Below are 17,784 nucleotides of genomic sequence, written 5' to 3' on the forward strand. Positions count from 1 at the left end.
CCAGTCACATTACACGGACAAACACTTGTATAGGTGACATACCAACCAGTCACATTACACTGACAGACACTTTTATATGTGACATACCAACCAGTCACATTACACTGAGATATACTTGTATAGGTGACATACCAACCAGTCACATTACACGGACAGACACATGTATAGGTGACATACCAACCAGTCACATTACACGGACAGACACTTGTATAGGTGACATACCAACCAGTCACATTACACTGACAGACACATGTATAGGTGACATACCAACCAGTCACATTACACGGACATACACTTTTATAGGTGACATACCAACCAGTCACATTACACGGACAAACACTTGTATAGGTGACATACCAACCAGTCACATTACACTGACAGACACATGTATAGGTGACATACCAACCAGTCACATTACACGGACAGACACTTTTATAGGTGACATACCAACCAGTCACATTACACGGACAGACACTTTTATAAGTGACATACCAACAGTCACATTACACGGACAGACACTTGTATAGGTGACATACCAACCAGTCACATTACACGGACAGACACTTGTATAGGTGACATACCAACCAATCATATTACACTGACAGACACTTTTATAGGTGACATACCAACCAGTCACATTACACGGACAGACACATGTATAGGTGACATACAATGTACCAACCAGTCACATTACACGGACGGACACTTGTATAGGTGACATACCAACCAGTCACATTACACGGACAAACACTTGTATAGGTGACATACCAACCAGTCACATTACACTGACAGACACTTTTATATGTGACATACCAACCAGTCACATTACACTGAGATATACTTGTATAGGTGACATACCAACCAGTCACATTACACGGACAGACACATGTATAGGTGACATACCAACCAGTCACATTACACGGACAGACACTTGTATAGGTGACATACCAACCAGTCACATTACACTGACAGACACATGTATAGGTGACATACCAACCAGTCACATTACACGGACATACACTTTTATAGGTGACATACCAACCAGTCACATTACACGGACAAACACTTGTATAGGTGACATACCAACCAGTCACATTACACTGACAGACACATGTATAGGTGACATACCAACCAGTCACATTACACGGACAGACACTTTTATAGGTGACATACCAACCAGTCACATTACACGGACAGACACTTTTATAAGTGACATACCAACAGTCACATTACACGGACAGACACTTGTATAGGTGACATACCAACCAGTCACATTACACGGACAGACACTTGTATAGGTGACATACCAACCAATCATATTACACTGACAGACACTTTTATAGGTGACATACCAACCGGTCACATTACACGGACAAACACTTTTATAGGTGACATACCAACCAGTCACATTACACGGACAGACACTTTTATAGGTGACATACCAACCAGTCACATTACACTGACAGACACTTTTATAGGTGACATACCAACCAGCCACATTACACTGACAGACACTTGTATAGGTGACATACCAACCAGTCACATTACACTGACAGACACTTGTATAGGTGACAAACCAACAGTCACATTACACTGACAGACACATGTATATGTGACATACCAACCAGTCACATTACACGGACAGACACATGTATAGGTGACATACCAACCAGTCACATTACACGGACAGACACTTGTATAGGTGACATACCAACCAGTCACATTACACGGACAGACACATGTATAGGTGACATACCAACCAGTCACATTACACGGACAGATACATGTATAGGTGACATACCAACCAGTCACATTACACGGACAGACACTTTTATAGGTGACATACCAACCAGTCACATTACACTGACAGACACTTTTATAGGTGACATACCAACCAGCCACATTACACTGACAGACACTTGTATAGGTGAAATACCAACCAGTCACATTACACGGACAGACACTTTTATAGGTGACATACCAACCAGTCACATTACACTGACAGATACATGTATAGGTGACATACCAACCAGCCACATTACACTGACAGACACTTGTATAGGTGACATACCAACCAGTCACATTACACTGACAGACACTTGTATAGGTGACATACCAACCAGTCACATTACACGGACAGATACATGTATAGGTGACATACCAACCAGTCACATTACACGGACAGACACTTTTATAGGTGACATACCAACCAGTCACATTACACTGACAGACACTTGTATAGGTGACAAACCAACCAGTCAAATTACACGGACAGACACATGTATAGGTGACATACAATGTATCAACCAGTCACATTACACGGACAGACACTTTTATAGGTGACATACCAACCAGTCACATTACACGGACAGACACATGTATAGGTGACATACCAACCAGTCACATTACACGGACAGACACATGTATAGGTGACATACCAACCAGTCACATTACACGGACAGACACTTGTATAGGTGACATACCAACCAGTCACATTACACGGACAGACACTTGTATATGTGACATACCAACCAGTCACATTACACGGACAGACACATGTATAGGTGACAAACCAACCAGTCACATTACACTGACAGACACTTTTATATGTGACATACCAACCAGTCACATTACACTGACAGATACATGTATAGGTGACATAACAACCAGTCATATTACACGGACGGACACTTGTATAGGTGACATACCAACCAGTCACATTACACGGACGGACACTTTTATAGGTGACATACCAATCAGTCACATTACACGGACAGACACTTTTATGGGTGACATACCAACCAATCACATTACACTGACGGACACTTGTATAGGTGACATACCAACCAGTCACATTACACGGACAGACACTTTTATAGGTGACATACCAACCAGTCACATTACACGGACGGACACTTTTATAGGTGACATACCAACCAGTCACATTACACGGACGGACACTTGTATAGGTGACATACCAACCAGTCACATTACACGGACAGACACTTTTATAGGTGACATACCAACCAGTCACATTACACGGACAGACACTTTTATGGGTGACATACAATGTACCAACCAATCACATTACACTGACAGATACATGTATAGGTGACATACCAACCAGTCACATTACACGGACAGACACATGTATAGGTGACATACCAACCAGTCACATTACACGGACAAACACTTTTATAGGTGACATACCAACCAGTCACATTACACGGACAAACACTTTATATGTGACATACCAACCAGTCACATTACACGGACGGACACTTGTATAGGTGACATACCAACCAGTCACATTACACGGACAGACACATGTATAGGTGACATACCAACCAGTCACATTACACGGACAGACACTTTTATAGGTGACATACCAATCAGTCACATTACACTGACAGACACTTTTATATGTGACATACCAACCAGTCACATTACACTGACAGACACTTTTATATGTGACATACCAACCAGTCACATTACACTGACAGACACTTTTATATGTGACATACCAATCAGTCACATTACACTGACAGACACTTTTATAGGTGACATACCGACCAGTCACATTACACTGACAGACACTTTTATATGTGACATACCAACCAGTCACATTACACTGACAGACACTTTTATATGTGACATACAATGTACCAACCAGTCATATTACACTGACAGACACTTTTATATGTGACATACAATGTACCAACCAGTCACATTACACGGACAGACACATGTATAGGTGACATACCAACCAGTCACATTACACTGACAGACACTTTTATAGGTGACATACCAACCAGTCACATTACACTGACAGACACATGTATAGGTGACATACCAACCAGTCACATTACACGGACAGACACTTTTATAGGTGACATACCGACCAGTCACATTACACGGACAGACACTTTTATAGGTGACATACCAACCAGTCACATTACACTGACAGACACTTTTATAGGTGACATACCAACCAGTCACATTACACGGACAGACGCTTTTATATGTGACATACCAACCAGTCACATTACACTGAGATATACTTGTATAGGTGACATACCAACCAGTCACATTACACGGACAGACACTTGTAAAGGTGACATCCCAACCAGTCACATTACGCGGACAGACACTTTTATATGTGACATACCAACCAGTCACATTACACGGACAGACACTTTTATTACACTGACCGACACATGTATAGGTGACATCCCAACCAGTCACATTACACTGACAGACACTTGTATAGGTGACATACCAACCAGTCACATTACACGGACAGACACTTTTATGGGTGACATACCAACCAGTCACATTACACGGACAGACACTTGTATAGGTGACAAACCAACCAGTCACATTACACTGACAGACACATGTATAGGTGACATACAATGTACCAACCAATCACATTACACGGACAGACACTTTTATAGGTGACATACCAACCAATAATATTACACTGACAGACACATGTATAGGTGACATCCCAACCAGTCACATTACACGGGCAAACACTTTATATGTGACATACCAACCAGTCACATTACACTGACAGACACTTGTAAAGGTGACATACCAACCAGTCACATTACACGGACAGACACTTTATATGTGACATACCAACCAGTCACATTACACGGACAGACACTTGTATAGGTGACATACCAACCAGTCACATTACACGGACAGACACTTGTATAGGTGACATACCAACCAGTCACATTACACGGACAGATACATGTATAGGTGACATACCAACCAGTCACATTACACTGACAGACACTTTTATAGGTGACATACCAACCAATCACATTACACGGACAGACACTTGTATAGGTGACATACCAACCAGTCACATTACACGGACAGACACATGTATAGGTGACATACAATGTATCAACCAGTCACATTACACGGACAGACACTTTTATAGGTGACATACCAACCAGTCACATAACACTGACAGACACTTGTATAGGTGACATACCAACCAGTCACATTACACTGACAGACACTTTTATAGGTGACATACCAACCAGTCACATTACACGGACAGACACTTTTATGGGTGACATACCAACCAGTCACATTACACGGACAGACACTTTTATAGGTGACATACCAACCAGACACATTACACGGACAGACACTTGTATAGGTGACATACCAACCAGTCACATTACACGGACAGATACATGTATATGTGACATACCAACCAGTCACATTACACGGACAGACACTTTTATATGTGACATACCAACCAGTCACATTACACTGACAGACACATGTATAGGTGACATACCAACCAATCACATTACACTGACAGACACATGTATAGGTGACATACAATGTACCAACCAGTCACATTACACGGACAGACACTTGTAAAGGTGACATCCCAACCAGTCACATTACACGGACAGACACTTTTATGGCTGACATACCAACCAGTCACATTACACGGACAGACACATGTATAGGTGACATACCAACCAGTCACATTACACGGACAGATACATGTATAGGTGACATACCAACCAGTCACATTACACGGACAGACACTTTTATGGGTGACATACCAACCAGTCACATTACACGGACAGACACTTGTATAGGTGACATACCAACCAGTCACATTACACGGACAGACACTTTTATAGGTGACATACCAACCAGTCACATTACACGGACAGACACATGTATAGGTGACATACCAACCAATCACATTACACTGACAGACACATGTATAGGTGACATACAATGTACCAACCAGTCACATTACACGGACAGACACTTGTAAAGGTGACATCCTAACCAGTCACATTACACGGACAGACACTTTTATGGGTGACATACCAACCAGTCACATTACACGGACAGACACATGTATAGGTGACATACAATGTACCAACCAGTCACATTATACTGACAGACACTTTTATAGGTGACATACCAACCAGTCACATTACACGGACAGACACTTGTATAGGTGACATCCCAACCAGTCACATTACACGGACAGACACTTTTATGGATGACAAACCAACAGTCACATTACACGGACAGACACTTGTATAGGTGACATACCAACCAGTCACATTACACGGACAGACACTTGTATAGGTGACATACCAACCAGTCACATTACACGGACAGACACATGTATAGGTGACATACCAACCAGTCACATTACACGGACAGATACATGTATAAGTGACATACCAACCAGTCACATTACACGGACAGACACTTTTATAGGTGACAAACCAACCAGTCACATTACACGGACAGACACTTTTATGGGTGACATACCAAGCAGTCACATTACACGGACAGACACTTGTATAGGTGACATCCCAACCAGACACATTACACGGACAGACACATGTATAGGTGACATACCAACCAATCACATTACACTGACAGACACATGTATAGGTGACATACAATGTACCAACCAGTCACATTACACGGACAGACACTTGTAAAGGTGACATCCCAACCAGTCACATTACACGGACAGACACTTTTATGGGTGACATACCAACCAGTCACATTACACGGACAGACACATGTATAGGTGACATACCAACCAATCATATTACACTGACAGACACATGTATAGGTGACATACAATGTACCAACCAGTCACATTATACTGACAGACACTTTTTTAGGTGACATACCAACCAGTCACATTACACGGACAGACACTTTTATAGGTGACATACCAACCAGTCACATTACACGGACAGACACTTGTATAGGTGACATCCCAACCAGTCACATTACACGGACAGACACTTTTATGGGTGACAAACCAACAGTCACATTACACGGACAGACACTTGTATAGGTGACATACCAACCAGTCACATTACACGGACAGACACTTGTATAGGTGACATACCAACCAGTCACATTACACGGACAGACACATGTATAGGTGACATACCAACCAGTCACATTACACGGACAGATACATGTATAGGTGACATACCAACCAGTCACATTACACGGACAGACACTTTTATAGGTGACATACCAACCAGTCACATTACACGGACAGACACTTTTATGGGTGACATACCAAGCAGTCACATTACACGGACAGACACTTGTATAGGTGACATCCCAACCAGACACATTACACGGACAGATACATGTATAGGTGACATACCAACCAGTCACATTACACGGACAGACACATTATATGTGACATACCAACCAGTCACATTACACTGACAGACACTTTTATGGGTGACATACCAACCAGTCACATTACACGGACAGACACTTGTATATGTGACATACCAACCAGTCACATTACACGGACAGACACTTTTATATGTGACATACCAACCAGTCACATTACACGGACAGACACTTGTATAGGTGACATACCAACCAGTCATATTACACTTATAGACAATTTTATAGATAGCTTCCCACCCGGTCATATTACACTAACATACTCTTTTTATACACAACATACAAGAAAAGTCATAGATAAAATTCGAATATGATTTATTACTTTTAGATTTCTCAGCAACATGAATTACAATCTTAATTTTGGCTCTTCTTGGGGGCTACTCACCATGTTGTATACATTTACTAAAATATAACCATAACTTCATATTAAAAACACATGATCCAATTAATTAATTTGATATAACCTGTAAAGGTAGTTATTATCTGAATGGGGAAAAAGAATTCCCTGGAATTCTAATGGCCATTGAACAAGGCAAATCTCCACTAAGTAAGGTAACCTGGAACAGGTTACATTAAACTAAGCCCTGGAACAGGGTAAATCTCTAAGGAAGGTAACCTGGAACAGGTTATATAACTAAGCCCTGGAACAGGGTACATCTCAACTAAGGGAGGTAACCTGGAACAGGTTGTGTAATGAAAACCCTGGAACAGGGTAAATCTCAAATTAAGGGAGGTAACCTGGAACAGGTTACATAACTAAGCCCTGGAACAGGGTACATCTCAACTAAGGGAGGTAACCTGGAACAGGTTATGTAACTAAGCCCTGGAACAAGGCAAATCTCCACTAAGTAAGGTAACCTGGAACAGGTTATATAACTAAGCCCTGGAACAGGGTACATCTCAACTAAGGGAGGTAACCTGGAACAAGTTACATAATTAATCCCTGGAACAGGGCAAATCTCCACTAATTAAGGTAACCTGGAACAGGTTATATAACTAAGCCCTGGAACAGGGTACATCTCAACTAAGGAGGTAACCTGGAACAGGTTACATAACTCAGCCCTGGAACAGGGTAAATCTCTAAGGAAGGTAACCTGGAACAGGTTATATAACTAAGCCCTGGAACAGGGTACATCTCAACTAAGGGAGGTAACCTGGAACAGGTTACATAACTCAGCCCTGGAACAGGGTAAATCTCTAAGGGAGGTAACCTGGAACAGGTTATATAACTAAGCCCTGGAACAGGGTACATCTCAACTAAGGGAGGTAACCTGGAACAGGTTAAATAACTAAACCCTGGAACAGGGTAAAGGAACTGGATGGTTACATATATATACTGCAAAACTACAACAAAATAAACTAAAGCCGTAAGCTACTAGTGACTAGAATAGGTTGAAACAAAACATAATAAACCTGAACACAAACATAATATGTGGTGAGTAGCCCATATAACTGCATGTGTTTAATGCAACAAAAACATCAAACTAAGATAGAGATCCAACAATGACCTCAAACATAAAATCAATTACTATATGATTACAATTCTATGTTAAAAGTTACATGTTTACACCTGATCAAGATTTATTAAATACATGACTATATATATCGCTACCCTATGGTGATGACCTGGGGATGGTGGGTGGGTACGATTCAACGACAAATGTAATGCTTGTATAAATTCACGTGCTGTCCCTTTCACAATTCCAATTTTAACTGTTCTATTATATTTACTTGGCTCTCATTGGTTGATTCTGGTCACGTGTTACCTACTTCTCTACTAAATTTGCATATGCGCAAGATGTAAACAAACCACTGTCTATTCATCAAGTAAGCCACTATTTATTCTCTAATATACTTGATCAGACTAATAGAGAATTTGATAATAAAATAACCTGTTAGTGGATAACCAGTAGCTAGCAATATATATATATATGTTGTGTATAAACTCAAATTAAACAAATTTCCATTTTATACACAACATACAAGAAAAGTCATAGATAAAATTCGAATATGATTTATTACTTTTAGATTTCTCAGCAACATGAATTACAATCTTAATTTTGGCTCTTCTTGGGGGCTACTCACCATGTTGTATACATTTACTAAAATATAACCATAACTTCATATTAAAAACACATGATCCAATTAATTAATTTGATATAACCTGTATACTCTTTTAAAGTTGACATCCTACCAAGTCGTATTGCACGAATAACGTTCGAGCAAGGCACAAACCGAACAAAATACGTTCTACTCACTTTTAGCTTTACAATGGATGGTAAGCTCTTGCTTGTCTGTTTTCAGTGTTATATGACATCGTTGTATATTAAGCTTATAAAACCAGGTATTTTTGTATGGTTGCACTTTAAAATCGTCCGTTATTGGTCAAATCTTTTGGCAACAACACGTGTTTCATACATAGGTAACCAGTGGTGAGATATTTTCTTCCGTTTGGGGATTTTCAATAAAAGACTCTGGAGCAGTATTCATTTTTTTTTGGGGGGGGGGGTCTATAAGTTAACTTAATAAACATTCCCTTTTGTTATCTTTGCAAATCAAACTCGTCGAGACGATCTGTTTCAATTTTTAAATCATTTATAAATATCATCATTTTTATCATTCCAATGCATTAAACGCAAAAAACGGCCCTGGTACATATTTAAACCATTAGCATTATTCAATTATTGTTTTCAGGCATGGAATATGGAAAAGTGGATTCGTTGAAACGAGATCTTTTAAGATGGGCAACAGTTATTATGTAACTATGTGAAGGAAACTTAGAACGAAGCAATGGATACAATCAGACGTAAGAGACGTATCCCGGTTGGAATCGAATCATCTGTTACAAATGTCAAGAAATTGAAAAAATCAGAAACTCGAAATAAAATCGTTGATTCTCGCGCCGCACAACCCTTCAGAATGAATGGAATTGCGCGAAGGGGTTCATTTAAGGGAATGTCAAGGACAAAATCAAAACCAAGTAAACGAAAAATGGAAAGGAAGATAATGCCTGCTTGGACAAGAAGAGGACAAAACAGGAAGGAAGAAATAACATTAACCAAATGGAGAAGGGACAGAGATATACGTCAATGGAGAGGAAGAAGGCGAATAAAGGGAAGAGGAGAACGCAGGGGAAAGGGAAGAATAAGAAGGGTGAAAAGAAGACAAAATGGGATTGGCTTTATACAAGAAGAATCTATGTTGTCTGATGCCGCTGTGATCTACGGAATCGACCGTGATAAATTGGCACTGGAGATGAAAGGTGATATTGATAATATTGAAAAGCAACGGGGTGTAATCAACTTGCTTCATAAGATTTGCCTATCACCGTACATACACTGCGTGAGAAATGCGTTCACATCTTTGTGGAAAGACAGATTTTTCGAGCGAAAGGATGTTTTGATAATGTTGGAAGAAGTCATTGCAAACCAAAGAACCGATGGAAAGCATACCGCTACATTCCAGGCAAGAGACATTCTTAAATCGTTGTGTTCCTTTCAAAAGAGTAAAGGGCACATCACTCCGTATTTGGAATACCTATTAAGCCGAATGGAATCTCTGTTGAATCAGTCGGGTAATTTACACTCCTGCTATCTGGAAGGAATTAGAAAATTTAAGATCTCCAGTAGACTGCGACCTCGATCTGGTTCTCCAACCTAGCATATCAGCGTTACACAGTAAATTCGGCTTTGAAAAACGCGGAATCGCAGGCTCATTTGAAAACACGCGTAGTCTCCTTGAGAGAATATTTCATCTGTACAAAGAAGATATGATTCGTCCACTTGCCCGCGGTTTGTCCAAATTGAAACACTATTTGAAAGAAGAGACAGATCTTGAGAAATTTCGTGACGATGATATTCGGGTCTATCGTGATACTCAAATCATCTGTAGTGTCGCTAGTGTTTCGAAAGGTCTGATAATGGAAGTACAACTCGACATAAATCAACCATTGGTGAGAAGCATAATGAAGAGACAACGACAGCTATTGCAGTGCGGCACTTTGATCTGTATGTCAAATGATTTTTTCAAAGGACATATTGCGTTCGGAACTGTTGTTGAAAGTGACAAAGAAGATGATTTAACAAGGAATGGCATCGTATCTGTCGAATTTCCTAATAGCTTTTTTGTAAACGTAAGAAACCCCGGGGAGCTGCTAACATTAATAGAGAGCAAAAGCAGTTCCCTTTCTCACCAGAGTGCTCTAGTGGCCGTTAGGATAGAGCTAGATGAAAATGAACCGCTACCTTTTGAAAAACAGATTGTATATCATCAGCAAGACATCGACCCTCCAACATACTTAACTCGCCAACTCGTTGACGAAAAGGGGATTTCTTTTGATTGTCTCATACGGATATCTGACCCGGGGGATGAAAATAATGATATGATCGATCCTAAAAAAGACAGACAGGTTGTTGAGGACATACTTGAGCAGACCACTTCAGGCGTTAGTGCTAATATATCAGGTGTCGGCATTTTGAGCACAGAAACATGGCCTTCCCCAAGAGACTTGGATATGGATATTTCCCAGTACCGAGCATTTTCAGACTCGTTAATTCACGGAATATCTTTGATCCAAGGACCCCCTGGAACCGGAAAAACAGTAATTGCGTTGAAAATATTAGAAATGTTCCTTAACAACGAACACATCTGGAGCAAAGAGAACATTGGGCCAATAATTCTTCTAAGCTATACAAATCATGCTCTTGATCAGTTTCTTAAGGGTGTACTAGATATGGAAATTATGTGTAAAGCTTCAGAAACAGATGTTGTCAGAGTTGGTTCGCAATCAAAGACCAAAAGCTTAGACAAATATAATCTTTCACATCGTAGAAAGGAAACGCAAGGAACTCTAAACTTGGCAAAATCAGCAGTATTTGGCGCAGAAAAAAAATACAAAAAAATTTCAGATGCCGAAAGAACCTACCTCACGTCACTCATCCATGAATGTTTTTTGAAGGAAGCTTCTGCAATTCCGGAACGCCTCTTCGTGTCGTTAAGGTGCCCGTCACTACCGTCATTACCAGCAGATAAAACATATCTTTGCAGATGGCTCGGTATTTTTCAGGATGACTTTGTCCCGAAGCATGGAGAAGAGAAAAATACCTATAAGTGCAGCTTAAATTTCGGAACCGATTGCGAAGACAGTGACCGTGTATCGGCCGACACCGAAGATGTAGATCTTGTTAAATCACCTATTTGTATTGTAACGGAAGACAAACAGGAGGATCGACGTAATGGCATCAAATACTGGTCTATCATTGAACCAACTCACAAGCAAGCGGTTCTCCAAGAAGTAAAACGCCGCATAATGCGGACTACACCTATGTCGGAAAAAGATGAAAGTAGCATCTCAGACGTTTGGGGTCTGTCTGTTGACGACCGCTGGAGGCTTTACAAACGCTGGATAGAAAAAATTCTTAAAATTTTGAGGAAAGACAAGGTTGCAGTACAAACCAGATTCAAAAATGCATTCAACAGACTCAAGGAATGCCGACATTCGGAAGACATCAGGATTTTAAAAAACGCTAGAATCATAGCTATGACGACAACACGAGCTGCAGCCGACAACGACATACTTCGGAGGATAAATCCGAAGATTATGGTTATTGAGGAAGCCGCAGAGGTACCTGACCACCATTTATTGGCAGGTTTGGTCCCATCACTTCAGCATTTGGTGATGATCGGGGACCACCAACAGCTCAGACCAGCCTACAATGATTACAAGACAGCCATGCGATATGACTTAAACGTGTCGATCTTTGAGCGTCTCGTTACAGCTGGACTTCCATTTCAACAATTGCAGTTCCAGCACAGGATGAGACCTGAAATTGCGGATTTGTTGACTCCTACTATATATCGGGAGTTACAAAACCACTCGAGTGTTATGGAGATAGAGGATATCAAAGGAATGGAACACAATGTTTACTTTCTGAACCATAATGAAAAAGAACATGCCGACTCCAATCAGGATGTGAAAAGTCATAAAAATCAACACGAAGTTGACTTTATTGCACAGTTATATCGATACCTACGTCTCCAAGGATACGGAAGTGAAGATATCACTGTACTAACGACGTACAAAGAGCAAGAGAGACTTCTAAAAACAGCTATTTTAGAAATCGAAAAAGCAGAGAAGTTCGTATCAGACAAAAATGAACGCAAATGTGACACAAACAAGGGCGGTGACTCAAATAATTGCAAAGACGTAAAATGTACACTGAATAACGAAGATTTTGAAAAGGCACGTGTCACAACCGTAGATAATTTCCAAGGAGAAGAAAATACAATAATTTTGTTGTCACTCGTTCGAAGCAACTCCAAACAAACCATTGGCTTTTTGAAGGAATCAAACCGAATTTGCGTCGCTTTATCTAGAGCAAAAGCTGGACTGTACGTAATAGGTGATTGTTCATTACTTCGCACAAAGAATAATCTTTGGAGACAGATACTCGAGAAAGCGGAATCAAATGGGTTTATTGGAACATCACTGACACTTCGCTGCAGAAACCATCCTCAGAATAAGACAAATGTTTCAAGGGCAAGCGATTTTCAAAAGGTTCCCTCTGGAGGGTGCTCTCTTAAATGTTCTGCAAAGCTCATCTGCGGGCATGAATGTCCGCTAATGTGCCATGCAGATGATCCAGACCACGACCGAAGGCCATGCACTGCTATTTGTGATAAACCATGTTCGTTAGGGCACAAATGTCAATCCAGGTGTTCACATTGTCGTGGAAACTGCTCACCATGCGATTTCAAAGTATCGAAGATTCTACCGAAATGTGGACATACCGTAAACGTACCATGTCATAAAAAACCGGATGGTTTCCAGTGTACAAGACGTTGTGAAAATAAACTTGAATGTGGACACCGTTGTCAAAAACAGTGTGGACTCGCCTGTAACACAATTGAAGACTGTAAAGAATTAGTGAAGATTCCAGCCGACTGTGGACATGTGATACAGACAGCTTGTCACACTAAACATAATCCTGTCTGCAATGTCAATTGTAGCGCAAAACTACAATGTGGTCACTTGTGTAAGGGGACTTGTCACTCCTGTTTTGCTGGCCACTTTCATCAGAAATGTAAGGAAACGATAGAGATAACACAGCACTGCGGTCACACAACAACAATAAGTTGTATCCAGGAATATTGGAACCAAAAGTACGGAGGAAACCTTTTGAAATGTCGGGAACCATGTGAGTGGAGATGTGAGCACGACGCTTGTGGAATGAGATGTGGGGAACCATGCGATAGGACACCATGCAATGTTCGTTGTTCTGTAAAACTAAAATGTCGCCATTTGTGTGATCTTTTATTGTGTGGTCACAATGGCGACCACTGGTGTCGGAAATGTTCAAGTGGATCAGTAAGTGGACGACTGAAGGGAAAATGGACTGTCGGCCTGAATCCACGACATATCAGGTTACGAAGATGTGGGTGTATTTTCGAAACCAAGGTGTTAGACGATTATTTATTGCACCACTGTTCTAGATCATCCGAGAGGCCGAGATGTCCGAACTGCCGATGTGAAATATATGACAATCGATACTTCAGTTTACTTCGAAATGCACAAAGAGAAGAGTCGGTCTATACAAGAAGCCACTGGAGTAGATTGACAGAGGCTAGGTATCACAATCACTCAAACACAATATTGACAAAAGCACAAAGTCTTCTGAACGAAGTCAGTGAGCAAGTTCATACCTGGAGATGTATTGAACTTCAGACAGAGTTCATAGAATGTGTTTGTTTTATTTACAAAGCTGCAAAATATCATATCACTGATGAATCCGTGCCATGGAGATGTGCTTATATATATGGTCGGCTTTGTGAACGCCTAAGACGAGAGCATGATATCTTCTCAGTCCAGGAAATCAGGGAACTCACATACCTAGTTCCAAAATTGATCATATCATTAAAGAGTTGCATCTTAAAAAACACATTTAAACGCAAATCTGCGAAAATGTGCTCCCTCTTGCATGGATGTGAGAACATTTACGATAAAAAGTCCACCTTTTACATGGAAAAAGTTCAGAAACTTGATCCAATGCTTTTTGATACGATAGAACTGTGCAGGTTTTAATTGAACCCGTAGTTAATGATGTACCAGCATATATAAGTGAAGTATCCTTCATATACAGTGTATAAACATGTACCATACCTGAACAGACCTTTGTTTCCGTGAACAAAATATTTGTTTGTAGGAAATGGATTTTGCTTTAATCCTTTAACATGGCACGTGTACATTGTAACTGTAATCTATAAAAAGGAAAAACTGTCGATTACTTATCTAGGTAACACATAGAGAGTTACATTTGTTCATGCGGAGTCCTAATTGAGGAAGGAAGTTTATGATGTTGGAAAACGTGCTCGTACTTTTCATTCCATCCTTTAGTGCTTATGTGTCATCGGGTAATGTTTTATATGTGAATGAGTAATCAGCAAGTATAAACATGATGTTTAAAGACTCGCACAACTAAATCAGATGGTGATTCCCCTGAACCAAGTTCATGACGAAAATGTGTTTCTTCGGTTTTTAGCTGTTTTACTGTGTAAATAACATATGGAATGGGATCTTTCTATAAACGAGAATAAAGAGAAGGGTCTTGAGATTTGGAAAATCAAAAAATATACACTCCTACTGAAAATGAAATTAAGTAGGTTTTGAGGTGTAAAAAATCGGGAATACCTAGGTGGGAGTTCCCCAGTCCCTTGCGAATGTCAGGATTTCTGTCTTTGGGGTCCCCCCGTGTGCTCTTATATGCCATTAAACATATGTAATAACAGCATTTATCCCATAGATATTTAGATAATTTGATATAAATTTCACATCATTTGAACGAGCAAATGGAGGGATGGGAATACTAGTAATAACATATAGTAAATTATATAGTTGTGCGAGTCCTTTAAAGATAGTTACCAAGTAACTGCACTGCCGAGTAATGTACAGTTACGCGAGAAATATACATTTGTAGTATTATTTGTCTAACCTCAACCTACTTGGTGTTCAGCTAGAGTAGGGTCAATCCGGTAACAGAAACAAATTATCTAGGATTGAGATGATAAAACACTGTATATCTGAGATGATATTGAGGATTTGATAACCGAGAAAACACATCGGGATAGAATAGTTTGATATATACTGAACATGATAGCTATTTAGATAGGATAAGAGACTATACTTAAATAGAGGTTACAAAACGAGTGGTTGTCTGATATGGAATTTATTTCACTCGAGTAAGTTATTTTCTTAAATTACAAAAGACGCCAGGTTAAGCGAGTGTCATTTGTAACTTTTAAAAAATAACATACGATTGTGAAATAAATTCAATATCCAAAAATTACGAGTCGTGTGACCTGTTTCTAACACAATGATATCGGTTTGAATCAAAGGGGAACGTGGCCAAGTCTAATTTTGCGTATGCAAATAACGTGTGCAAGAGACAAACGGGACCCGGTGATGTGACGTCATTCGATTATTTATGACGTTAATAACAATTGCGGTTCGGGTAAAAGGTCACCGTGTCAACCAATCAAAATGCGCTTAGGGTTTATTTCACTTGTGGTATAAACTGAATGTTATTCAACAGTTTAATTATCCATGCCTTGGAAGTTGAATAACACCCGTCTATTGAGGTAGAATGCAGTATATACCACCTTAGGGCGAAAACGAAATTTTGAAGTAAAATGAATTTTGTACTGTGAACAAAAATACATTACTTGCATTGGATCTAATGGAGCAAATCATTAACAAATCTTTGATACACACTGTCAGTAATGATTGAAGAAAGCATACTATAAATATGAGTGAGATAATTCTAAGTAGAGTACTACTGGAAACAAACAGCAGAGATTCCTTTATATATGACAAATGTATATTATTTGTTTTAATGATAGATATGAGGTTTATATTAAATGTTATTGGAAAAATAAGGTGGATGACTAATCGTTTTGTCAGATTGCTGATAAAGAATTATTTTTGCGAACAAAAGATCGTACTGTCGTTGTTAAAATTGCTGTTAATTGTTTTACAAAATAAATTGTTTTTTTTTAATTTTCAATAACTTATTTTTATAGTATTCCTCTCTTTTCAAGTATTTGCAAATGATGGGCATTTTTACAGTCTTTGATTCAAACGCATTCAAATAACGCATGTATATATAAATACGAAAATTGCATTGATAAATGTATAGTTCGAGAGTTTAACAATGATTACATGTTTGATTTTCTTTCATTGTAATGTTTTATGACAATTGTGAAACACTATGTAAAGAACTTTATATATGTCACTATATTTTTCTTATTGAAGCATTGATCACATCTCACTGAATTAACAACAAAAATATAAAACTCTCTTACAATGTTTTTTTATTGCATTTTTGACAGTGAAATACAAAAAAGTATCAATCGTATAAAACTTGTATTTTCACAGCAGCGATGGGCAGTGAAAATTGAAGATTTTACAGTGCAAATATAGGATTTCGAAGTAAGAATATATGGTTTTTGTTTTTGACTTTTCAGAGCGAACCTTTGTAATCACCTCATTGAAAA

General features: G+C 39.5%; 1 protein-coding gene and 1 long non-coding RNA gene across 3 annotated transcripts; one reads left to right on the plus strand and one right to left on the minus strand.

Annotated features, from left to right (window-relative positions):
• Nucleotides 1–7,534: 7,534 nt before the first annotated feature.
• On the minus strand, nt 7,535–9,399 carry LOC117314683. 2 transcript variants are annotated; one of them, XR_004529566.1, is made up of 2 exons: nt 8,331–9,399; nt 7,535–8,094 (listed from the first exon to the last, which is right to left on the minus strand). It is a non-coding gene; the product is annotated as an uncharacterized LOC117314683 (long non-coding RNA). The 2 variants fall into 2 exon arrangements; XR_004529565.1 differs by having other exon boundaries at nt 7,535–8,214.
• A 1,606-nt stretch (nt 9,400–11,005) lies between these two features.
• On the plus strand, nt 11,006–17,784 carry LOC117314559 (NFX1-type zinc finger-containing protein 1-like). The gene has a single exon (XM_033868626.1). It carries the CDS (start codon nt 11,006–11,008, stop codon nt 15,314–15,316), a length of 4,311 nt encoding a protein of 1,436 aa, XP_033724517.1. The 3' UTR covers nt 15,317–17,784.

The sequence above is a fragment of the Pecten maximus genome, chromosome 16 (assembly GCF_902652985.1).
Source record: "Pecten maximus chromosome 16, xPecMax1.1, whole genome shotgun sequence".
In the NCBI taxonomy this organism is placed as follows: domain Eukaryota; kingdom Metazoa; phylum Mollusca; class Bivalvia; order Pectinida; family Pectinidae; genus Pecten; species Pecten maximus.